General features: G+C 29.9%; 3 protein-coding genes and 1 long non-coding RNA gene across 12 annotated transcripts; 3 read left to right on the top strand and 1 right to left on the bottom strand.

Annotated features, from left to right (window-relative positions):
* Window positions 1–710: 710 nt before the first annotated feature.
* Window positions 711–5,141, bottom strand: LOC149889736 (uncharacterized). 7 transcript variants are annotated; one of them, XR_016452048.1, is made up of 6 exons: window positions 4,422–5,113; window positions 4,136–4,215; window positions 3,772–3,825; window positions 2,460–2,505; window positions 2,230–2,375; window positions 711–951 (listed from the first exon to the last, which is right to left on the bottom strand). It is a non-coding gene; the product is annotated as an uncharacterized LOC149889736 (long non-coding RNA). The 7 variants fall into 7 exon arrangements; XR_016452051.1 differs by having other exon boundaries at window positions 2,230–2,505; window positions 4,136–4,227; window positions 4,422–5,141; XR_016452047.1 differs by having other exon boundaries at window positions 2,230–2,505; window positions 4,422–5,126.
* A 682-nt stretch (window positions 5,142–5,823) lies between these two features.
* On the top strand, window positions 5,824–8,005 carry LOC149889735 (uncharacterized). Of its 2 annotated transcripts, none has more exons than XM_090084977.1 (2): window positions 5,824–6,036; window positions 6,530–8,005. In XM_090084977.1, the coding sequence occupies exons 1-2, from the start codon at window positions 6,017–6,019 to the stop codon at window positions 7,332–7,334; spliced, it is 825 nt and encodes a 274-aa protein (XP_089941103.1). In that variant the 5' UTR covers window positions 5,824–6,016; the 3' UTR covers window positions 7,335–8,005. The 2 variants fall into 2 exon arrangements, with proteins under 2 accessions (XP_089941103.1, XP_089941104.1); XM_090084978.1 differs by lacking the exon at window positions 5,824–6,036 and adding an exon at window positions 6,296–6,371 and having other exon boundaries at window positions 6,530–7,473.
* Window positions 8,006–8,314: 309 nt separating this feature from the next.
* On the top strand, window positions 8,315–11,389 carry LOC149889734 (uncharacterized). 2 transcript variants are annotated; one of them, XM_090084975.1, is made up of 3 exons: window positions 8,315–8,333; window positions 8,520–8,613; window positions 8,779–11,389. In XM_090084975.1, exons 2-3 carry the CDS (start codon window positions 8,526–8,528, stop codon window positions 11,325–11,327), a joined length of 2,637 nt encoding a protein of 878 aa, XP_089941101.1. In that variant the 5' UTR covers window positions 8,315–8,333; window positions 8,520–8,525; the 3' UTR covers window positions 11,328–11,389. The 2 variants fall into 2 exon arrangements, with proteins under 2 accessions (XP_089941101.1, XP_089941099.1); XM_090084973.1 differs by lacking the exon at window positions 8,315–8,333 and having other exon boundaries at window positions 8,396–8,613.
* Window positions 11,390–11,469: 80 nt separating this feature from the next.
* Window positions 11,470–13,206, top strand: LOC149889733 (uncharacterized). Its single transcript, XM_090084976.1, has 4 exons — window positions 11,470–11,781; window positions 11,976–12,164; window positions 12,363–12,653; window positions 12,796–13,206. Exons 1-4 carry the CDS (start codon window positions 11,641–11,643, stop codon window positions 13,102–13,104), a joined length of 930 nt encoding a protein of 309 aa, XP_089941102.1. The 5' UTR covers window positions 11,470–11,640; the 3' UTR covers window positions 13,105–13,206.
* The last annotated feature ends 5,494 nt before the right edge of the window (window positions 13,207–18,700 follow it).

The following is an 18,700-nucleotide window of genomic DNA, read 5'->3' as shown; positions in this document are numbered from 1 at the left end:
AGTTTGAAAATAAAGTGTTAAAACAGTTTTTTGTCTTTCTTGCAAAATCCGAATTTGTGGACTTGTTGCCTATCTGCAGTTAGCGATTCAGTTATACAACATGTTTATCTTCTTTTCTTATACTTTGTTCTCCGAAGAAAACCATAAATAATGGAAACCATGTCAAAAAAAATAATATATTTTAGACCCAGGAATGATTTGGAAATATTCTTGAAAAGAATGAGAACGAAGCCGATACACCAATTAAACGATGAAATGCAGCAAAAATAGGATTTTAAGCAAAGATTGTAGTCACCATATCTATGTATCCTATCTCAATTACTAATTAAATATTAATTAAAAACCTGGTCTGACACTATTCATGCTCTATTATTCTATACAGTTTGAAAAAATGTTGGTTTAATGCGGACCCCGAAGCCGTAGTATTTTTTAGCTTTTGGCTGGCTTAGACAACTTACAGCTGCCTAACCAGCTTAAGCTGGATCAACACGACGCACAACGTTCGACACTTTTCTCAAACACCGCAAGTTTAATTTAATGGCACTTTTCTTAAGCACCATCTAATTTAAATGAAGCGCTGCGTTGTTCGTTATCGTGGCTCCCGTTAATTACCCTCAAGCAAAAGAAGTAATCAAATACATCAGCTGATGGATTTTAGCCAATCCGATTTTAGCTCATTAAAAAATTTAAAAGAAAAAAAACCCGTAAGGTAATTTTAACAAAGATATAAATAAAACAAAAAAATACAGCAAGCATAATATATCTTTGAATCGTAAGAATATAAAATATTTGAGAAACAAAATACAATGCAAGTTTAAGTGAAAACTGTTGAGCCACTTTAAAAAAACAAAATATTTCAGATGATATACGAGAAAGGATTTCTGATGCTTCAGTTGTTTCTTGCACCAAATTTTTTAACAACGATTTCTGCAGTAGTACTTTGTTAATCACCTAAATATAAAAAACGAAAAATTATATATCAAAGGGGGTATTTTTCTAATAGCAATCGTTACATTTTTGTAAAATGTTTGTATTACAAAACAATAAACTGGTTACATCAACTTTCGTACAGAAACTTGCGAAAATTATTATTCGCAGGTTTTCCAAAAATACTTAATAGACTTTTTATTTTTAATTAACTTTAGTAGAGTTAAGTGAAGGGTTTACGTTGGTGAAATGGCAACTTGGAAGAGTAAATTAGGTTTACAATATCAGTAGCATAATCAATTTCATCAACATAATGACGGAAAACAAACATCCAAAAAAATTTAAGCTCTCATATGAAAGCAACTACATATAAGTATTATTATACCCTATTTCCATTTGAAGATATATAATACATATTTGATCCAAAGATTGGAGGTAGAATAAAAGATGATTTTAAAGATGCTGCAAGGGAAACTTGGAACAAAATCAATAGAGGAGAGGAGCATTAGTAGACTTGCAAAATACTCAGCCATTTTAAATCAATTTCAACTTTTGAATGCAGATACCAAATGTTGTTTATAATCACTTCTTCCACAGAAAATATTGTCAGGTTTTAAGCATTTGTTACCTTTAATTATACCTTTTGTTTGTTTTGCCGTTAGGCTGAATATTTTTCACGTTTAACTGTGTATAGTAAATGCAATACTTTTTTGAGTGTTTTTAATGTTTTAATTTGTTCAAACTAAAGTTTAAACCTAAAACTCATAAAAAATTAAAAAATTGAAAATTTTTTATTATATAAAAAAATATTTCATTTTGAAGCACTCATTCGTAAAAGGCGAGGATTGGTACATTGAAATCGGGTAGCATTGGTTTAGAATTTTTAATACCTGTAGATTACGTATATACTTGGTACAGTGTAGCAAAATATATTTCTTACAATGTGGTTCTTATTTGCTAATGCTTTCATAAACTATACACTATGCAATTTAAATAAAATTGTTTAAATACTTGTTATTTAAATAAATTACCTTCATATTTCTTTATATGTTATAAAATATTTTATTGATTTTAAAATCTGCTTAATTTTACATTTTAATTGCACTTTTTTTGATGATCTTTCTTACTGTAATAATGTAAACACATTGTGTACCAATACTCCTCATGTAAGGGAGCATTGATACAAAAAACTATGTTTAGAAAATTTAAAAGTATTATATTTAACCATTAATATTTCTGAACATAAATAAATTATATTAAAACATAGCATAATACATTTAAAAAATAGCAAAAGTTATTAACCTCCAATTTTTTCTGAAATTCCTTTTGTTTTTTAATTTCTTGTTGAAACGTGCCAATGCTCCCTCCTCTCCCCTACAGAAGATATGAAGTCAATTTCATCCCAAATTGTTTGGCTGAAGACACTATCAGCAAAGGTGCCCTGTCCTCTAAATTTTGGGTAACATAATGAAAATTAAATTCTTATTTAAACACTTAAGAAAAGAATACCGAATAAAAAATACAACTATTACCTAAATACATCAATCTATCAGAAAATCCTTCCAACAAGATGTTACACTAACATACAACATTCATACAGCATTAGAGAAGGTCTTGATAAAAATCAAATTTAATAACAGAGTAAAATACAAAATTAACAAATAAAATATACTTTAAGTGAACTTCATCTCATAATTATAACACAACAGTGGTAAAATTTATTTAATATATTTAATATATCTGGTACTTGCTTGCTATCTAAATGTTGGCAGCGCTTCAAATAACCTACTACATTTTTTCAGGCTCTTCTACACATGTCTATGTTTATCTCTGCACACGCTTGTTCAATCCACTCACAAATATCACCAATTGTATTGGGTCTGTCCTTGTATACAATATTCTCCAAGTAGCCCCAAAGGAAGAAGTCTGGAGGAGAAAGGTTGAGAGAAAGAGCAGGTCACTCTATTGGACCTTGTCAAGCCAGCTTCTTACTTGACAGGATTAAGGGGCAGATGCCCCATCTTGTTGAAAGTTGATACCATGTTGTTTAACTTGAGGCCATAAAAACTCTTCAAGCATTTGTAGATATATACCAATTGTGATTGAAATGTCAAAAAAGTATGGACCAATTAGACCACTTGAAACTATTCCATAACACACTATTACTCCATTCTTTGAATTGGACACAGTTATTAGTTTGTGCTGATTAGAGTAGGCCTAATATGATGGTTTATAATACCATTCATCGTGAAGTGTCTAGCATCTGAACAAGTAATATTGTTAAGCAAGTTGAAATTTTCTTCAACTTTGACAACATACTCTCACAAAATACTTCTTTTGTGGAAACCATCTTCACTTAGTTCTTGTACTGTACTTGGTCTGAATTGTTGAAAGCCTACTTCTTAAAAAGTACAATAATAGCAGCTTAAATGTATCAACCTAATTTCAAATTGTTTTCTTAAGAGGTGGCAGAGTGGTAAAATGATTTTTCAATTGCCTATTAACCTCTTGAAAATTTTCTCAAGTTTCGCAAATAAAAAACAATTCTCTCTTTGATTGAAAGTCATGAAGCCATACTTTTTTTATATACTTAAATTAATAATTAAACTTTATATATGTATAAATTTTAAATAAATATATTTGGTAATTAGGAGCAATTTTAAATCAAAAGCATGTACACAATTTATGAAACATCATGTAGAATTCTCATTAAAAATTTTTTTTTGCAGAAATGTCTTTTAAAGGAGATGTGATTAATTAATTTATAATTATGTATTATATAATTATAAATGTATTAACTACACCCGGCAATAAATAAATTATATATTATAAATAAATTATTACATAAAATAATTATAACTGGTTCTTCTGTTGTCAAGCTTCTATTTCTATCAACAACTAACAATATAGAATAAAGTAAATGCAGTAGTTCATTTTATTTTTGTTACAAAGAATTTTAAATAATTAAAAAAAAACAAAAAAACAACCAAACAAAACAAATTGCTATTTAAAATTTTGAAAGGAAATGTGTTCAGCTTCATACAATTTATAAGGTACTTAATTAATGATTTAACTTAAAGATTTTTTAAATAATAAAGTTTTTAATTTAAGAAATTCCCTCCAAAGATTAAATATCAGATTAACCCAAAAGAAACAGATATAGAGGATTCAATAAAAGCCACAGAGAAGATGAGACAGTTCTACTTACTATGGTTCCCTTTGAAGAGCTTTGTTCCCAACATGCTTCCCACTGATAGTGAACTACTCAGGAGATATTACTAACTCAATCTGAACAAAAACCTCAGGTACATAAAGAAAAAACTAATTAAAAATATAATTTTAAAATTTATTAAATAAGTATATTTAAGTGTATACATAAGTACATAAAAATTTTTTACAAGTTGTATTTGACAGCACGTTCATTGTCACTGAACAGAGCATCAAGATGGTCAATAATTACCACACCCTAAAAATTCTTAAAACACTGGATCTACCTTAGGGCTGCTACAAGAAGAAGATGAAATGTTTTTTAATGGAGAGCTGTGTCCTGTTTTCCATTCACCAGATAAATATCTTTTTTAAAGCTGTGATATCGTTTACTAGGCGCCATTTTGTTTTTCGCAAATGCATTCCGAAATTTTGAATTTTTAGAGAAATCAGCGCCAGTTTAGAATTAGTGTAAAAACCCATTAATCTAAATCATCGGATGAGAAAAAGCATCATCTGGCGTGGATACAACCCACTTTCTAAAATTTAGAATAATAGATACAACCCATTTAGAAGATGCGGAACGGGTGACGCAAAATAAAATTAAGTTGAAATAAGGACAACGTCGAGATCTCGGTAAACGGGCTGGCTCGTTTGCCGAGCCAGCCCGCTTTCCATGTAAAGAGGTCCTAACTCTAAATTTTCACCAGTCAACAAAAAAATCTATTAAAATGGCTGCCCACAGTTTAAAAACAGAACCTCTGATCACGTGGTATTAGTTTAAACTTTTATAGCATTTGTTTAATAAGACTGTACTTCAGGATAAAGTAACTACTTCACGCGTTGACAAATTACTAAACAAATTACACCAAGGTAAAGGAAATTAGTTGTCGGCACGAACAGATTTTCATCATTTTTTCAAGATAAATATTTGTAAATTTGGGAACTTTTTTCGTGTAAACAAAGTCTGTCAATGATAAAATAGATCTGTATGGATAATTTTAAAATGACTAAAAAAAGTATAGCGAAGTATAAAAAAGCTTAAATTAAATTTGTTATTAAGATCTGGTTTCATTCAACTCCTTGGTCCTTCATTCACCAGCCTTAATTTTGTGTATTTTTTTAGTATTTTTTCCGACATGTCGCCATTTTTTGCCTCGGCTACTTTATAAGCTCCATAATTTATATTCCTTAATTTTTTTTTTTTTAGTAGATGTATTTTCTTATAGACTTTTTTATAATTCATTTGATAAAGCATAACCTTTTAAAAAGTTATTCAAATTTATAATTATCTTGCAAAATGCGGTCAGATATTTCATGTTTTCGCTTTTCATATTTCATATATTATTTCAATTGTCATAATAAGCTCATAATAACCCATTTGTTTTTGTCAAATAAAAATTAGTTTATATATAGCTGGTAAATCATTTTATGTTAATATTAAATACTTAGTTATTCTTGCGGTTTGCCATAAATTGACTTTGCTAAATTCTTTAAAACTGTGACAAATTATTTTTTTCTTTATTGTATTTACATTCATTTTATGTATAAGTTATTTATCCTTTACTGTATATATTTCTGTTGTTAAACTGTAATTGAATTGCGTGAAGAAACTATTTACGACGGATTTGATTGACGTAGTTTATTTGATATGTTGTAAATATAGTTTAGGCGGTTTATTTTATGAGCATATTTGAGGTTCTTTGTATAGTATAAATTGAAGGAAAACTTTTTGTAAAGGGAATTTTAAGGAGAAGAGAAAATGTAGAACTGAAACGTTGTGTTCGCTGCGAGAAAACAACAAACATAAAAATAGAAAATTCTATAATATTCATAAACTGGATGTCTACAGCAATATAATAGATGGAGTAATTCCCTAGACATGAAACCATTGTGCTCTAGGTAGCTACAAAACAATTTGATTTTTGTATTATTTATTTTATCTCAAGTTATACATGTACTAAGGTAGTCAAGCAAATGATCTCAATTTCTTTTCATTGTCCGCGTTATTTCTTAAGGTATTAAGAATGTCTATCTATATAAAATTAAGCTTAAAACTTGGTTCTTTTGCTGTTATCTTTAATAAATGAGAGGAAGTTGAAATGACTGGTTAGACGAGTCCAAAAATTTTCGTTAAATCCGACAGACTTTAATGTAATTTAATTTCTAACTATGCGCAACGAGCATGGTTCGCAAAAAAAACAATAGGTTGCACGTCCATTTCTTATATGTCCATGGTAAAATGCAACATGATAAAAAAAAAATTATTTAGAATTTTTAAAAAAACACTAATGTGTCTTGTGGTTCATGTATTTATTTTTTATGAACTATCTACTACTGAAACATTGTAATTCGCATCCTTTTAAACATATATAATTCCACTATTTTATTTCAGATCCTGCAATCCGCTATCTTTTTACCAGATGCAAAAAGTCGATAACGAAAATAAAGAGAAGAAATTTCAAGAAAAGAGGAATGCTCAGGCAGAGGCTGATAAGTCCAGTACCATAAGAAGATATTTTGGTCCTATTCATAAAAACAAAAGGCTTGATAACCTCCCACATGATGCATCATCAAGTCACCAAACAAAAATGGACGACTTTACTGAAACAATAAAGTGGCCTTCACAAAGTGCTCAACAGTTGGAATTTGATACCATCCTAACCCTTTCACTAGTTCTCTCTAACCTCCCGTTTCACGTTATTGAAACTGCTGGCTTCAAAATGCTGCTGAATTATCTTTGTCCACAAGCCAACCTAAAAAGTCCAACCACCTTATCCAAATTCAAGCTACCAATGATTTATCGCAATCTAAGACGTGATGTAAAAATGCAAATTGAGAGAGACATCCCGCATTGCGAAATGGCAGCTTTCACTACAGATGGATGGACTGCAAGAAATGGTGATCCCTTCGTCTCCCTTACATTGCATTATGTTACCAAAGACTTTGAACTCAAAAACTTATCTTTGGATTGCCAAAACTTTATTGGGAGACATACAGGGGTTTTGCTTGCACAAGGAATAGACCACATGATTTCTCAATTTCCTGGTCTTCAGAGGGAAGACCTTTACAAAGTGGGTGTTACTGATGCTGCAGCCAACATGAAGAAAGCAATCACGGAAAGCAAAGAGATCAGTGATCATCTACACTTGTTTAACAAAGGCTGTAGAAAAATCAGAAGGAATCAATGGTATAATTAAGAAATGTAAAGGACTTGCTCAAAGGACCCACCAAAGTTCATTAGACTGGCAGGACATCAAAAAAGCGTGCGTGGAAGCAAATATAGAACCAGTAAAGATCATTCAGCCAATTGTAACAAGATGGAATTCTAACTTTATGATGCTTAAGTCAATTCTCAGATTGAAGGCTGGTTTACTGGTTGCTCTAGAAACTCTAAACAAACCAGATCTTCAAAGTTTGATTCCGGATGAGTTAGAGTTTATTAGTATTTACAACATTTTACCATTTCTGGCAGAATGTAAGCGATGCTCTGATTCCTGGTCTTCTGAAAATCTAGTGACTATGCATAAAGTTCAAAAAGACATTAAATCTCCACTTGCTTTGCAAAAGAACCATAAATGACATTGAAGAGCGTGACCCTCAAGTTGCAGAGTGCCTACACAACTTCATGAAAGAATTTGAGAAGAGTTTACCTAATTATGGCGTTGGAGTCAAATACTATAATGTGGGTTCACTTCTGCACCCATATTATAGAGGATATACACTCAAAAATATTGCAAACAGTGAGGAAGGGAGGGAGGCCGCCATCAAGGAATTGGTTGACAATCACCCAACCACAATCCAGTTCTGCGAGTCATTGGTTGATGATCATGTGAATGATTTTATCAGTAAAAAATAGCGCGAGTTTAAAGAATCTTTGCAATTTTTGTTTATAAGGTCTTTACTGTTTTAGTTTTCTTATTTTATTTTCTCAAGGTAGTTACTTCTTAGCATTTAAACGACATTTGGGTTGTTAATGATTAATATTATATATTTATTTATATTATTAATATTATTTAATAATATTGATAATCATCATAATAATAATAATAACAATATATGTATGTATGTATGTATGTATGTATGTATGTATGTATGTATGTATGTATGTATGTATGTATGTATGTATGTAATATTGCTAATTCAACTATTTTCTTAGTCCCTTGGAGGCTTCAAGATATTAGGAGTTCACTGTATTTGTATGTTGCTTAATAATGTTCTTTACTACTATTTATTTAATACCTACCATTTTTTACTTATTACTATTCTTAAAATTAATTTTATTTTATATTGCGATTATTAAATAATGTTAAATATACTATTTGTATAATTTAAGTTTTCTAAGTAATAATAACTATATTACTGATTTCTACAATAATTAACAGTTCAAAATGATAAAGGCTGTTGTTGTCAAGTATCTTGGTAAAAAGAAAATTGTTCTTGCTAGTAATAGCAATATTGCAGACTTTTTAACTAATGGTAAGCTTATTTTTTGATGCACATTCTTTGTTTATTCAATCTTCTTTTTTTTTTTAATCAATCTTCAAATTCTTTACAGTTCATTTTTGTCTTCATACTAATCAAGTTATTATATATGCCAAAAACAATGGTTGAGCTATTTAATTTAAAATTATACTTTTTTAGCTTCTAAAAAGTTTGATAACAGTGATATAAGTGGCATCATGTGGAATGGATGTGAAGTCGATTCTGAAACATTTGTTGCCATTTTAAATGAACAAAATCTAGAAGTGGAAGTTGTATCCTTAGCAAAAAATAATGAGCTCAGCACTTTTGTTCAAAGTTTAAAGGGATTTTCTCCCGTTAAAGCTGTTTTTTCAGCTGTAGATAGACACTCTGATCCTGTTTCATTCGATTTTAACAACCAACAATCCATTATTCCTCAACTTCCAACTGAATCAACATTATACCAAGACTCTAATTATGAAGATGTACTTGAGGATTTAGATGTGTCTTCAAGATCGCAAAATTTAAGTTTAATATCAACTGCTGCACAAGTTGCTGAACCACCAAAATCAAGTGCTGAACCACCTGGATCTCAAAAAGTAATTTTATCTTGTTCTAATTGTAGTTTTCAAACAAGTAAACAATATGTAATGATATCACATCTTAAATTACATGGTCAGGAAGGTTCAGTTGTATGTGAAAACTGTTTTTCAAAATTTAAAAGTGTTAAAGGTTTTAAACTTCACAATAGAAATTGTTTTGCTCCTTTTGATACTGAAATTGAAGTAATTAACAATAATAATGATTTTAATATTGAAAAACCGGATGATTTTCAATTTTTGAAGGAGAATAGAAAAGATCAACTTGCTGCATTAGCTCTTCATTTGCGAGGAAAATATCGATGCTCTGAAAATGTGGTAAACATTATTTTTTCAAGCTTGCAAAATATTTTTAATAATAAATCACAAAATGAAGAGATTTCTACAATTTGTAAAGAACTATCAACAGAATATTCTAGAACAAGATATTTTCAAACTGCTTTTAAAATGCCACAAATTCAGTTAGTATACAAAAACAGTTTACATGGATGTTTTATTCCATTTAAAGAAATACTTCAGTTTATTTTTACATCAAATGAATATGATAAGTTTCTAGAGTATTCTTCAGAAATATCTATCTCATTGTATTCAGATGATTTAGGTGTAACTAATCCAATAGGCAAATCTAGAGGAAAGCACAAGTTGTGGGTTTTATATTTTCAGTTGTTAAACATTCCGCAATGCTGCTTAAGTAAATCTTTCTCAATATTCCCTTTAGCAATAACTGGTTCTAAATCTGTTAAGGTAAAAGGCTTTATGAAATCTCTTCTTCTTGACTTGGTACAATCTCTAAATGAACTATCATCGATTGATTCCTCAACTTTAACTAATGCTAATGGTAAAAAATTCATGGTAAAGTTAAAACACTTTATTGGAGATTCATTAACTTGCAATGCAATTGCTGGTTTTAAAGAGGGTTTTAGCAAGAAAGTTGTTAGGTGCTGTAGAGTTTGTAATTCAACCAGGTCAGAAATGTTAGTTTATAATAAACATTCTCAGTGTAAAATAAGGAGTTTAGAGGAACACAAGATGAGAGTCAAAGAACTAGATAATTCTAGTCTTCCCCGAGTTGAACGTTTAAAATGGTCAAAACTATATGGCGTTCAATCTAACAGTGTTCTATCTGAAATTAATGAATTTGATGTGACAAAGCAAGTTCTTTTTGATCCAATGCATGATTTGTTAGAAGGTGTAATACCTTTGCAGATAGAACTTTACTTGAATCATGGGGTTTTGAAAGGTTTTTTTACAATAGATAGCTTGAACAACTTTATAAAATTGTTTCAATACCCAAAAGACAGTGAAAAACCACCTGTAATAGTAGATTTGGTTATTAAGGGGAAATTTGGCAGTGCTCAAGTTCTTTCTATTTGTCGTATTTTACCAATTTTTTTAAGAAGTATCACTATTGATTGTCATTTCTTGTGTCTTATTAAGCTGCTGCGTATTCTTCAAATGTGTCTCTCTCCAGTTACCACTGAGGCTTACTTTGTCTCTTTAGAAGAAACAATTGCAGCCCATCATACTCTTTTTATGAATTTATACCCAGATAAGTTTATACCAAAGCTTCATTTTCTTATTCATTATCCTGAGCAATCCAGACAATTTGGTTCACTACGATACCACATGTGTATGGCTTTTGAGAGGAAACATCAAGTAATAAAAAATGTTAGGCATTTTAATTTCAAAAATATGCCTTTAAGTGCTATGAAGAGTATGGTTTTAAACACTGTTGCATCTTTTTATAATTCTTTTGGAGAAATTAGTAATGGAGTTCTTTGTGAATTAAATCAAGTTACTATAAAAAAAAATATTGTTACCTGCATCCAGATTAATGGAATTAAATACTGTCCTGAATCGTCTTTATGGTTTCATGATGGTTTTCAATCTTCTGCTTTTATTATTAAAGAAATTCAAGTAAAAGGAGAAAAAACAGTATTTATTACCTCACAGCTTCAGTGCCTTAATTACAATGTGTTACGAGGTTTTTTTACTGCTGTTGAGGACAACACAGTTCCTTTTAGAACTATTACAGCTGAAGGCTTAGCTTTTCCTTGGCCAGCATTTTATTTTAAAGAAGGGGATATTTTCTATATTGTACCCCCAGCATTGCCATTCCTTATCATATAGTTGCATTGAAATTTTATAAAAAGTTTATATTATTTGCAATAAATATGATTACTTTAGTCTAATTTGTTTTCTTTATTTTGTCAGCTTTAGTAGTTGTAAATGCTTTCTTTTGTCAATTTTCACATGATGATACAAAATGTTTTTTATTATTCCTATGTTTTTAACATTTACATTAATAATAAATTTTTAGATTAACAGAATCCCTTTTGATGGTGATATTAAACAAACTCTCATTGATTTTTTTCCACCTCACATTAAACTATTTCTGAGCAACAAGTTTTCTATTGAAGATAAGGTGATATCTATAGAGCTAATGTCTTGTTTATTAGCTTTTTGCTGTTTGCATGCGCCTAATCATAATAATATCAAAAATAGAATATTGTTACGGAAAATATTCTTTGCAAAGTTAAAGTCTACTTGCATTTCTTTATATCCTTCTTACAGCCATAAATGGGTAAGAATCACGTCTTTGATACTATAATATTTTTTATTTTTTTTAATTTGTAATATTTACTAATTTAATATTCATTTTTGATCTCCTTCCTTTTCCATCATTTTTATATTTTACTTCAGATTTTCAAATTTGCTGCTGTATACATAAATTGTTTGATTCAATTTATTTAATTAAAGTTTTTAATTTTCTATTAGGATTTCTTGTTCAAAAAGTTGCCTAATAATTATCGCCAAAGACAATTTAGTAAATGTCATAGTTTAAAGGTTAAGCGATTTCCTCATTTTTCTGTTGTAAATAGTTCCATCAATAATAGTAGCCGAGCAGTAAATCCAATTTTGTCCGAATCAGTTGTAGATAAAGAACAGCTATTACAAGATGTTGAAGTAAGATTTTTTCTGTGTTTATTAATTTTTGGATAAAAATGATTTCTAATTCTAATATCAGAAATTATAGTCTAGTTAAGTAAACTTAGACGCAAAAAATTTTGAAATGTTATAATTAATATTAAGTGTCAGGTCATTACTTTATTTTATTAAATAGTTATAAAATAAGGAATGTATATAACTCTTTCTTTCACCTAGAATGAACTTAATAAGAAAAAGCCATCACTTTCAACACTGTCTATTCTAAACAGACATCTTTTTAATAACGAGACTTATAGTATATTTCCGAAAAGAGTTACATATGCTCCTGGATTGATGCTGGAAGAAGCGATTCGTTTGTATCCTATTTTTAAAGATTCGTCTCTTAAGATTCAAAAGATGTTGATTTGGATTTCTCCCGATTCGCAAACCCATACTGAAAGTTTAATGCTGCTCCAGAAATCACTTATTTCTAAGAAGACAACTGATAAATTGTTTATGAAAGTTGATGTAAATTTTATTTTTTTTTTTACTTGGTATTAAGCCAGTTCTATAAAATATAAACTTAACATTGATTCAAACCCATTTAATGTATTAATAATAGTTTCTTTTTTATGGTTGCAATACTTATTTTGTATTTATAATATTTTAGTGTGATTCAATACATGAATACTTAAGAGTGCCAAGCTTGTATGGTCCACAAGTTATCTATAATAAAACGGAATATGGAGTAAGGAGTCGTAGAGATGTCGAGATGGATGTTCAGCCCTTGATCAGTACATGTGAAATGGTGGTTGTTTTGATGGCCGTTTACTATTTGCTAGATTTGACATATCCTTCTTGTTTTGGGCAGCTTCTGGGATGTTTGCAAGATATTTGCGGCTTCGGACGATCAGCTTTACTTTCTAAAAAATGCATTTTTCTTTTGCAATCTTTTTACAGCAATGTGAAGTATTTTTGAATTAATAAATGTCATTAAGTTAATTTCTTCAATTATTTTGTAAATAATTTTCATGATTATGAAAAATAATTTAACATAAATATATTAGGAAATTAAACTGGATGAATTTGTTTTATTTTTTAAATTAACTTTTATAAACATAAAAAATGTTCAATGTTAGTTTATTTAGCAATTTCTGTTATTAATCATGGGTTTCAAAAAATCCTACTTAAAAATAATTGTAATTTGACATAACGGGTAACATAACGGATAAATACCCGTTATATCAGGTTTTAAACATAACGGTAAAATACGCGTTATATAACGGGAGTTTTCCTCTCACATAACGGCTAATTGGCGTTATGTAACCGTTATGTTCAAGGCAATTTTGCTATGAAAAAACATAACGCTAAAACCGTTATGTTATTTTCATACATATTAAGTATTAAACATAACGGCAATGAACCGTTATGTGCGAGGAAAACTCCCGTTATGTTTTTTAAAAATATAACGGGTTTTTTATTTACTGTGTAATAGTGTGAGGATGTTTAAGTCGAGATGGAATTGGTTCTGCTCTGCTTATCGTATAATTATGGATCAATAAAGATATAAGGACATTATAGAAGGCAATACTGACAAATACAAAAGATGAAATAAGGCGATTATGGATTTTTCAGCAAGACAATTATCCAAAACATCGAGCTGGTTCTAAACTTTTATTGAGTGCAAGAGAATTTGAGTTCTCGTTTAACCATCCAAAAATCCTGATCTCAATCCAATTAAAAATCTGAGGGAACAATGCTAATGAATTATTCAAAATGATTCATGAAAAATGAAGAAAAGTTCCACTAAATGTAATCATCAAATTTGTAGACTTAATACATCGCTGATGCCAAGCAATAATTAATTATAAAGGTTGCCCTACAAAAATGTATGTATGTATGTATGTATGTATGTATGTATGTATGTATGTATGTATGTATGTATGTATGTATGTATGTATGTATGTATGTATGTATGTATGTATGAATAGAAAATGGCATATTCATCATTGTTGTAAATGTTTCAATTCCAGCATGACCTTTGCCTATCTCGCGAAAAGCCATAACTGTGTGATAGTTAATTTCATGTGCTTTTTTTACAGTTTTACTTTTTTGTAAAGATATATATTGAGGAGAAGTATAAGAAAATATGCATGCTGAACAAACACTACATTTTATACATAATTTAAGTGAAAACCCTTTGTGTTCATTTTTATTATGTGTAAGCTTAACAGGTGAGCTACACTCAGAACAGCGTGAGAACTCCTCAAATAAATCTTTCATAATGCCAAAATGTATAAATATAAAAAAATTAAGGTCATTAGATGTCTGTTTGTTTTTAGCTGAACTGCCAATACAATTAACTGCGCTGTTCAACTTTTTAGCACTTGTACTATTAGTACTACTAAACATATTTGAATAAGAAGCACTTTCAGGTGAAATGTTTTGTTGATCAGACATTTTATGTTGATTTCCATGAAAATAATTTCTTTTTATTCTTTTGCTATTTTTTTTATTTCCCATCAAGAATAAAGCAGTAAAATGTGAAAAATAAATGCAATAAATTCAATAAAATAATCATAACAAGCTATTATTGATACACTTATTAATTCACTTCCTTCTCACTATACAATTCAATTTAATATTATTAATGGAATTAACGTATTTGCAAAGTTGATATAAAGCAAAGAAGATATATATGAAATGTAGAATAATAATAGAAATTAATTGTTTGATGAAATTTATTGAAAGTTAGCCCAAAAGTAAGCATTGTTCATTGTTGCTATGCGGTTGCTAAGGGCTTTTTTTTTGAGATCATATTACCAAATTAACATTTACTGTCACAAAATTACTTAAAAACATAGTAAAACTATACATTTTTGAAATCTACAATGATTCTATTTTTCAAATTTAGAAAAAAAAAAAATCTGAAAATTTTGAAATTTGTCGGGCTAGTACCACCTTAAGTGTTTAAGCCTTTTTTGGTAAGGATTAAGCGTCATTAAGGCGGATTTCCACGGAGCGAATTATTTCGTGCGAAGCGATTTTTTTCGCCGCGAATGTTTCTGAGCATGCGTAAAAAAATATTTTTTATCACCTGGCGATTTTTTTCGTTTCGCAAAAAAGTTGGATAGATTTCAACTTTATTTGTGGCGAATTTATTAACTTAAATAAGGAACCAATCAGATCCTTTAAAATATGCAAACTCAGCAATCGTGTTGAAAAACAAACACATTGAAATTGTTGAAAATAAAATAAATTAAAAAATGGCCGACAACAACCCGTTAATGAAGTGGTTGAGAGACAGAGATGTCTCTGAGACGGGCTGTGATAAAGATAAAAACACTTTTTTTCAATATGAAATACGGTGAACAAGAAGAAGTTTAGGTTAATATATTCATATGTATATATATGAATATATATTAAAACCTTTAGGTTTATATGCTCCATGAAATACTTCTTTAGATGAACTGATTCTTTTTAGATTGACATGAAAATTATTATTTTTAAATTCAAAATTTAAAGCTATTGTTGAAGTGTGATACAGTAGTTAATATATGATTAAAAGCATAAGTGCCAACTGTTAAAAGTTAACCTTGCAAATGAATTCCACCATTTCAATTGTTACTTATTAATCAACTGTATAATATTTGTCTTTAGATAATATTTGCTTTAAAAGTGTCATAATATTTTGCTTTAAAGTTGTTAGACATTACCCTGAAATTATATGGTTTATTATTTTATATATATTTTTTTGTCATCTTTAATAATAAGATTTTAAGTTTATTTACATAAATTTATGAAGATGCTTTTTATCTCATGACTTCTTTTTTATTTTCTCATGCTTTATTTTTATGTGTAAAGTTATGCAAATATAAATGCATTACACAAATAAACATTTTAATCACAATGTAAACGACTTTGTTTTTTACTAAGAGTAACAATATTTTTACTCTAACTTCAGAAACTTTACAGAAGTAATAGTTTAGAGTTTTTGCTCAATTTTTTATTGAGACACTAACTAATTGGTCGACATTTTTTCAAATTTATGAGTTTCTATTTACTAAGTCTAATTGCCATCCCAGTTCTCCTTTTGGTGTATAAAAGTATTCTTTAAAGTCATTCTAACCTGTTTTTCAGCTTTTGAGTAGTTGTTAGAACCTGATTGTGTCAGTGGTTGAAGTGCAGCGGAACATAAATTATCTTTCCTCTAATCACCTGGTCTAAACCCAGCAGGACCGTCAATATCAGTGTAATTTTTGGGACAGTAGTGATAATTATTTACTGATTTTTTTTTTCATAAGAAAGTTATGCAAAGCTACTATCGCTTGTGTAACTAAAATAACTTTATTGAGATTAGCAATAATTGGCCTGCGAAATATACGAAAGCGTGTTGTTGCAATACCAAATGTATTTTCTATAACCCTTCTGGCTCTTGAAAGTCTAATTAAATATTCTTTGATCTAGAGGAATATTTTTATAACGATACGGTTTCATCATGTGTTTTTTTTTAACCAAAAGCATCATCAGCAACTAAAACACACGGTAATATTATTTTAGAATGACCAATATTTTTGGGATAAGGAAAATTAAATTTATTATTTTCAATTGCATAACCAAGACTGCAGTTAAAAACAATACCATCGCTCTGTCTTCCCGAGTCACCAATGTCCGCCATAGCGAGTTCGTATTTAACATTACAAACTACTAGAAGGACAATGCTATGCGTTTTTTTTATAGTTAAAATATTTTGACCCTCTATTATGGGGAGCTTGCATAATAATGTGCTTGCCATCTATTGCACCTATAGCATACGGAAAATCCCAAATATTTTCAAATTCTTTTGCAATTGACTTCCATTCATGTTTTTCTGATTGGACGGGTAGAAAATTTCTCTCTTTCAATGAATTCCAAATGGCTGCACACGTTTCACTAATAATTTTACTGATAGTGGAAGCACTGATTCTGTAACTTGCAGCAACAGTACACTGAGCATCTCCTGTTACAACGAATCTAAGTGTTACGGCCAACCTCTCACTTAGACTGACAGGATCTCTCATTATAGTTCTTTGTTTCACAATAATAGGCGCTACAAACGCAAACAACTCTTCGTAAGTTGTTGGAGACATACGAAAATACTTAAAAAAGTATTCCTGGTTGTGCAAACGTAAATCTTGTACTAATAAATGAAACTCTCCTTTCTGTAGGCGTTCGGCATACATTTTCCTTACCCAAAATCGTTTCTTTAACTTTTCTTGTTTCATTTCCAGAATTTTTAAAAATAATTATTTTTCTACTAATCAATAACAACCTTTTTCTCATTAATGAGATATTTTCTAGCAAAAAAAAAAAAATTCGTAATGAAGTAAAAGTTAAAAAAGTGTAATAAAGTAAAAGTTATTTTATAGAATTCTCTGTTACATTAAGTTAATAAGTTACTTAAAATAATTTTTTAAAAAAATAATGAACTAGAGTAATGTAAATAATATTTTTCTTTATTAATTCAATCATTATTTACTGATTTTAATAATTATTTACAAATGGCGGCAAATTACATGTGTCCTTTGTTACAAAAAGATGCCCAAGTACCTGAATTCAAAAGTCTAGTAGTCAGTTGTACGCCCTGTGGCATTATATGGAGCTGAGTGCTGGCCAGTGACAACAATGCCTCCACACAATGGAGATGAAAATGCTCCGGTAGTCCTCTGGTTTGACCCGACTTGAAAGAGTCATGAATACTGACATCAGAAAAAATTGGGGTATAACCCCAATCACAGAAAAAATGCGAAAGTCCAGACTTAGATGGTATGGACATGTAATGCGAAGTGAGGAAGGTTCTGTTGCAAAAATAGCAAATGTACTTGTGATGGAAGGGAACAGACCAAGGGGAAAACAAAAGAAAAGATAGAAGGACAGGCTCACTGAAGATATGAAAATTGCTGGAGTCACACCTTGGAATGCCCTACACCGAGCAAAATGGTAGAGGGCATATGCAGACCCCACATCCAGTGGGATATGACCGCAAGGAAGAAGAAGAATCAATATTTATAATGTTTTATTAAAAGGTATTTTCGTTTTTTAAAAAAATCAAACTAAACGTTAAAAAAAAAATAACCATAAAAACCCTAAAAGCGAGTGTTACAACACATAAATATGTGATATAGAGTTTATCATTTCGGCATAGTTGTTTTTGGCAACTCTTTGCCGCCATAGAAAACTCAGCTATGTAAGACTCAAAATGCGATCCACTGGTCCCGTGTTGACGACGAAACTTCGTCTTCGCTCGCACTCACGTGCTCTCAATAAGCTGGGTGTGCACAGTTAGGTCATTGGGGTCGCAAAGTTTCTTTGGATAATAACATCATGTATATAGATACCAATCGAAAATTGTGGAATATCAGCATAAGATGTCCAACCATCAGAGATTATTCAACTTTCATGTAAAATCCATTGCCGTATTATAAGTAGCAGTGTTTGTTGGACACTGTTATCTAGTAGAGGTGTTGCCGTCTGTCAGACACCTCTACTAGATAACAGTGTCCTGATTGATGCTCTATGGCCCCAAAAACCCAATA

The sequence above is a fragment of the Hydra viridissima genome, unplaced genomic scaffold, assembly GCF_058129835.1.
Source record: "Hydra viridissima isolate aposymbiotic clone 2 unplaced genomic scaffold, HvirCarnegie_v1 scaffold_4, whole genome shotgun sequence".
Lineage (NCBI taxonomy): Eukaryota > Metazoa > Cnidaria > Hydrozoa > Anthoathecata > Hydridae > Hydra > Hydra viridissima.
The sequence above is the reverse complement of the archived record's forward strand: the minus strand, read 5'-3'. Positions and strand labels throughout refer to the sequence as shown.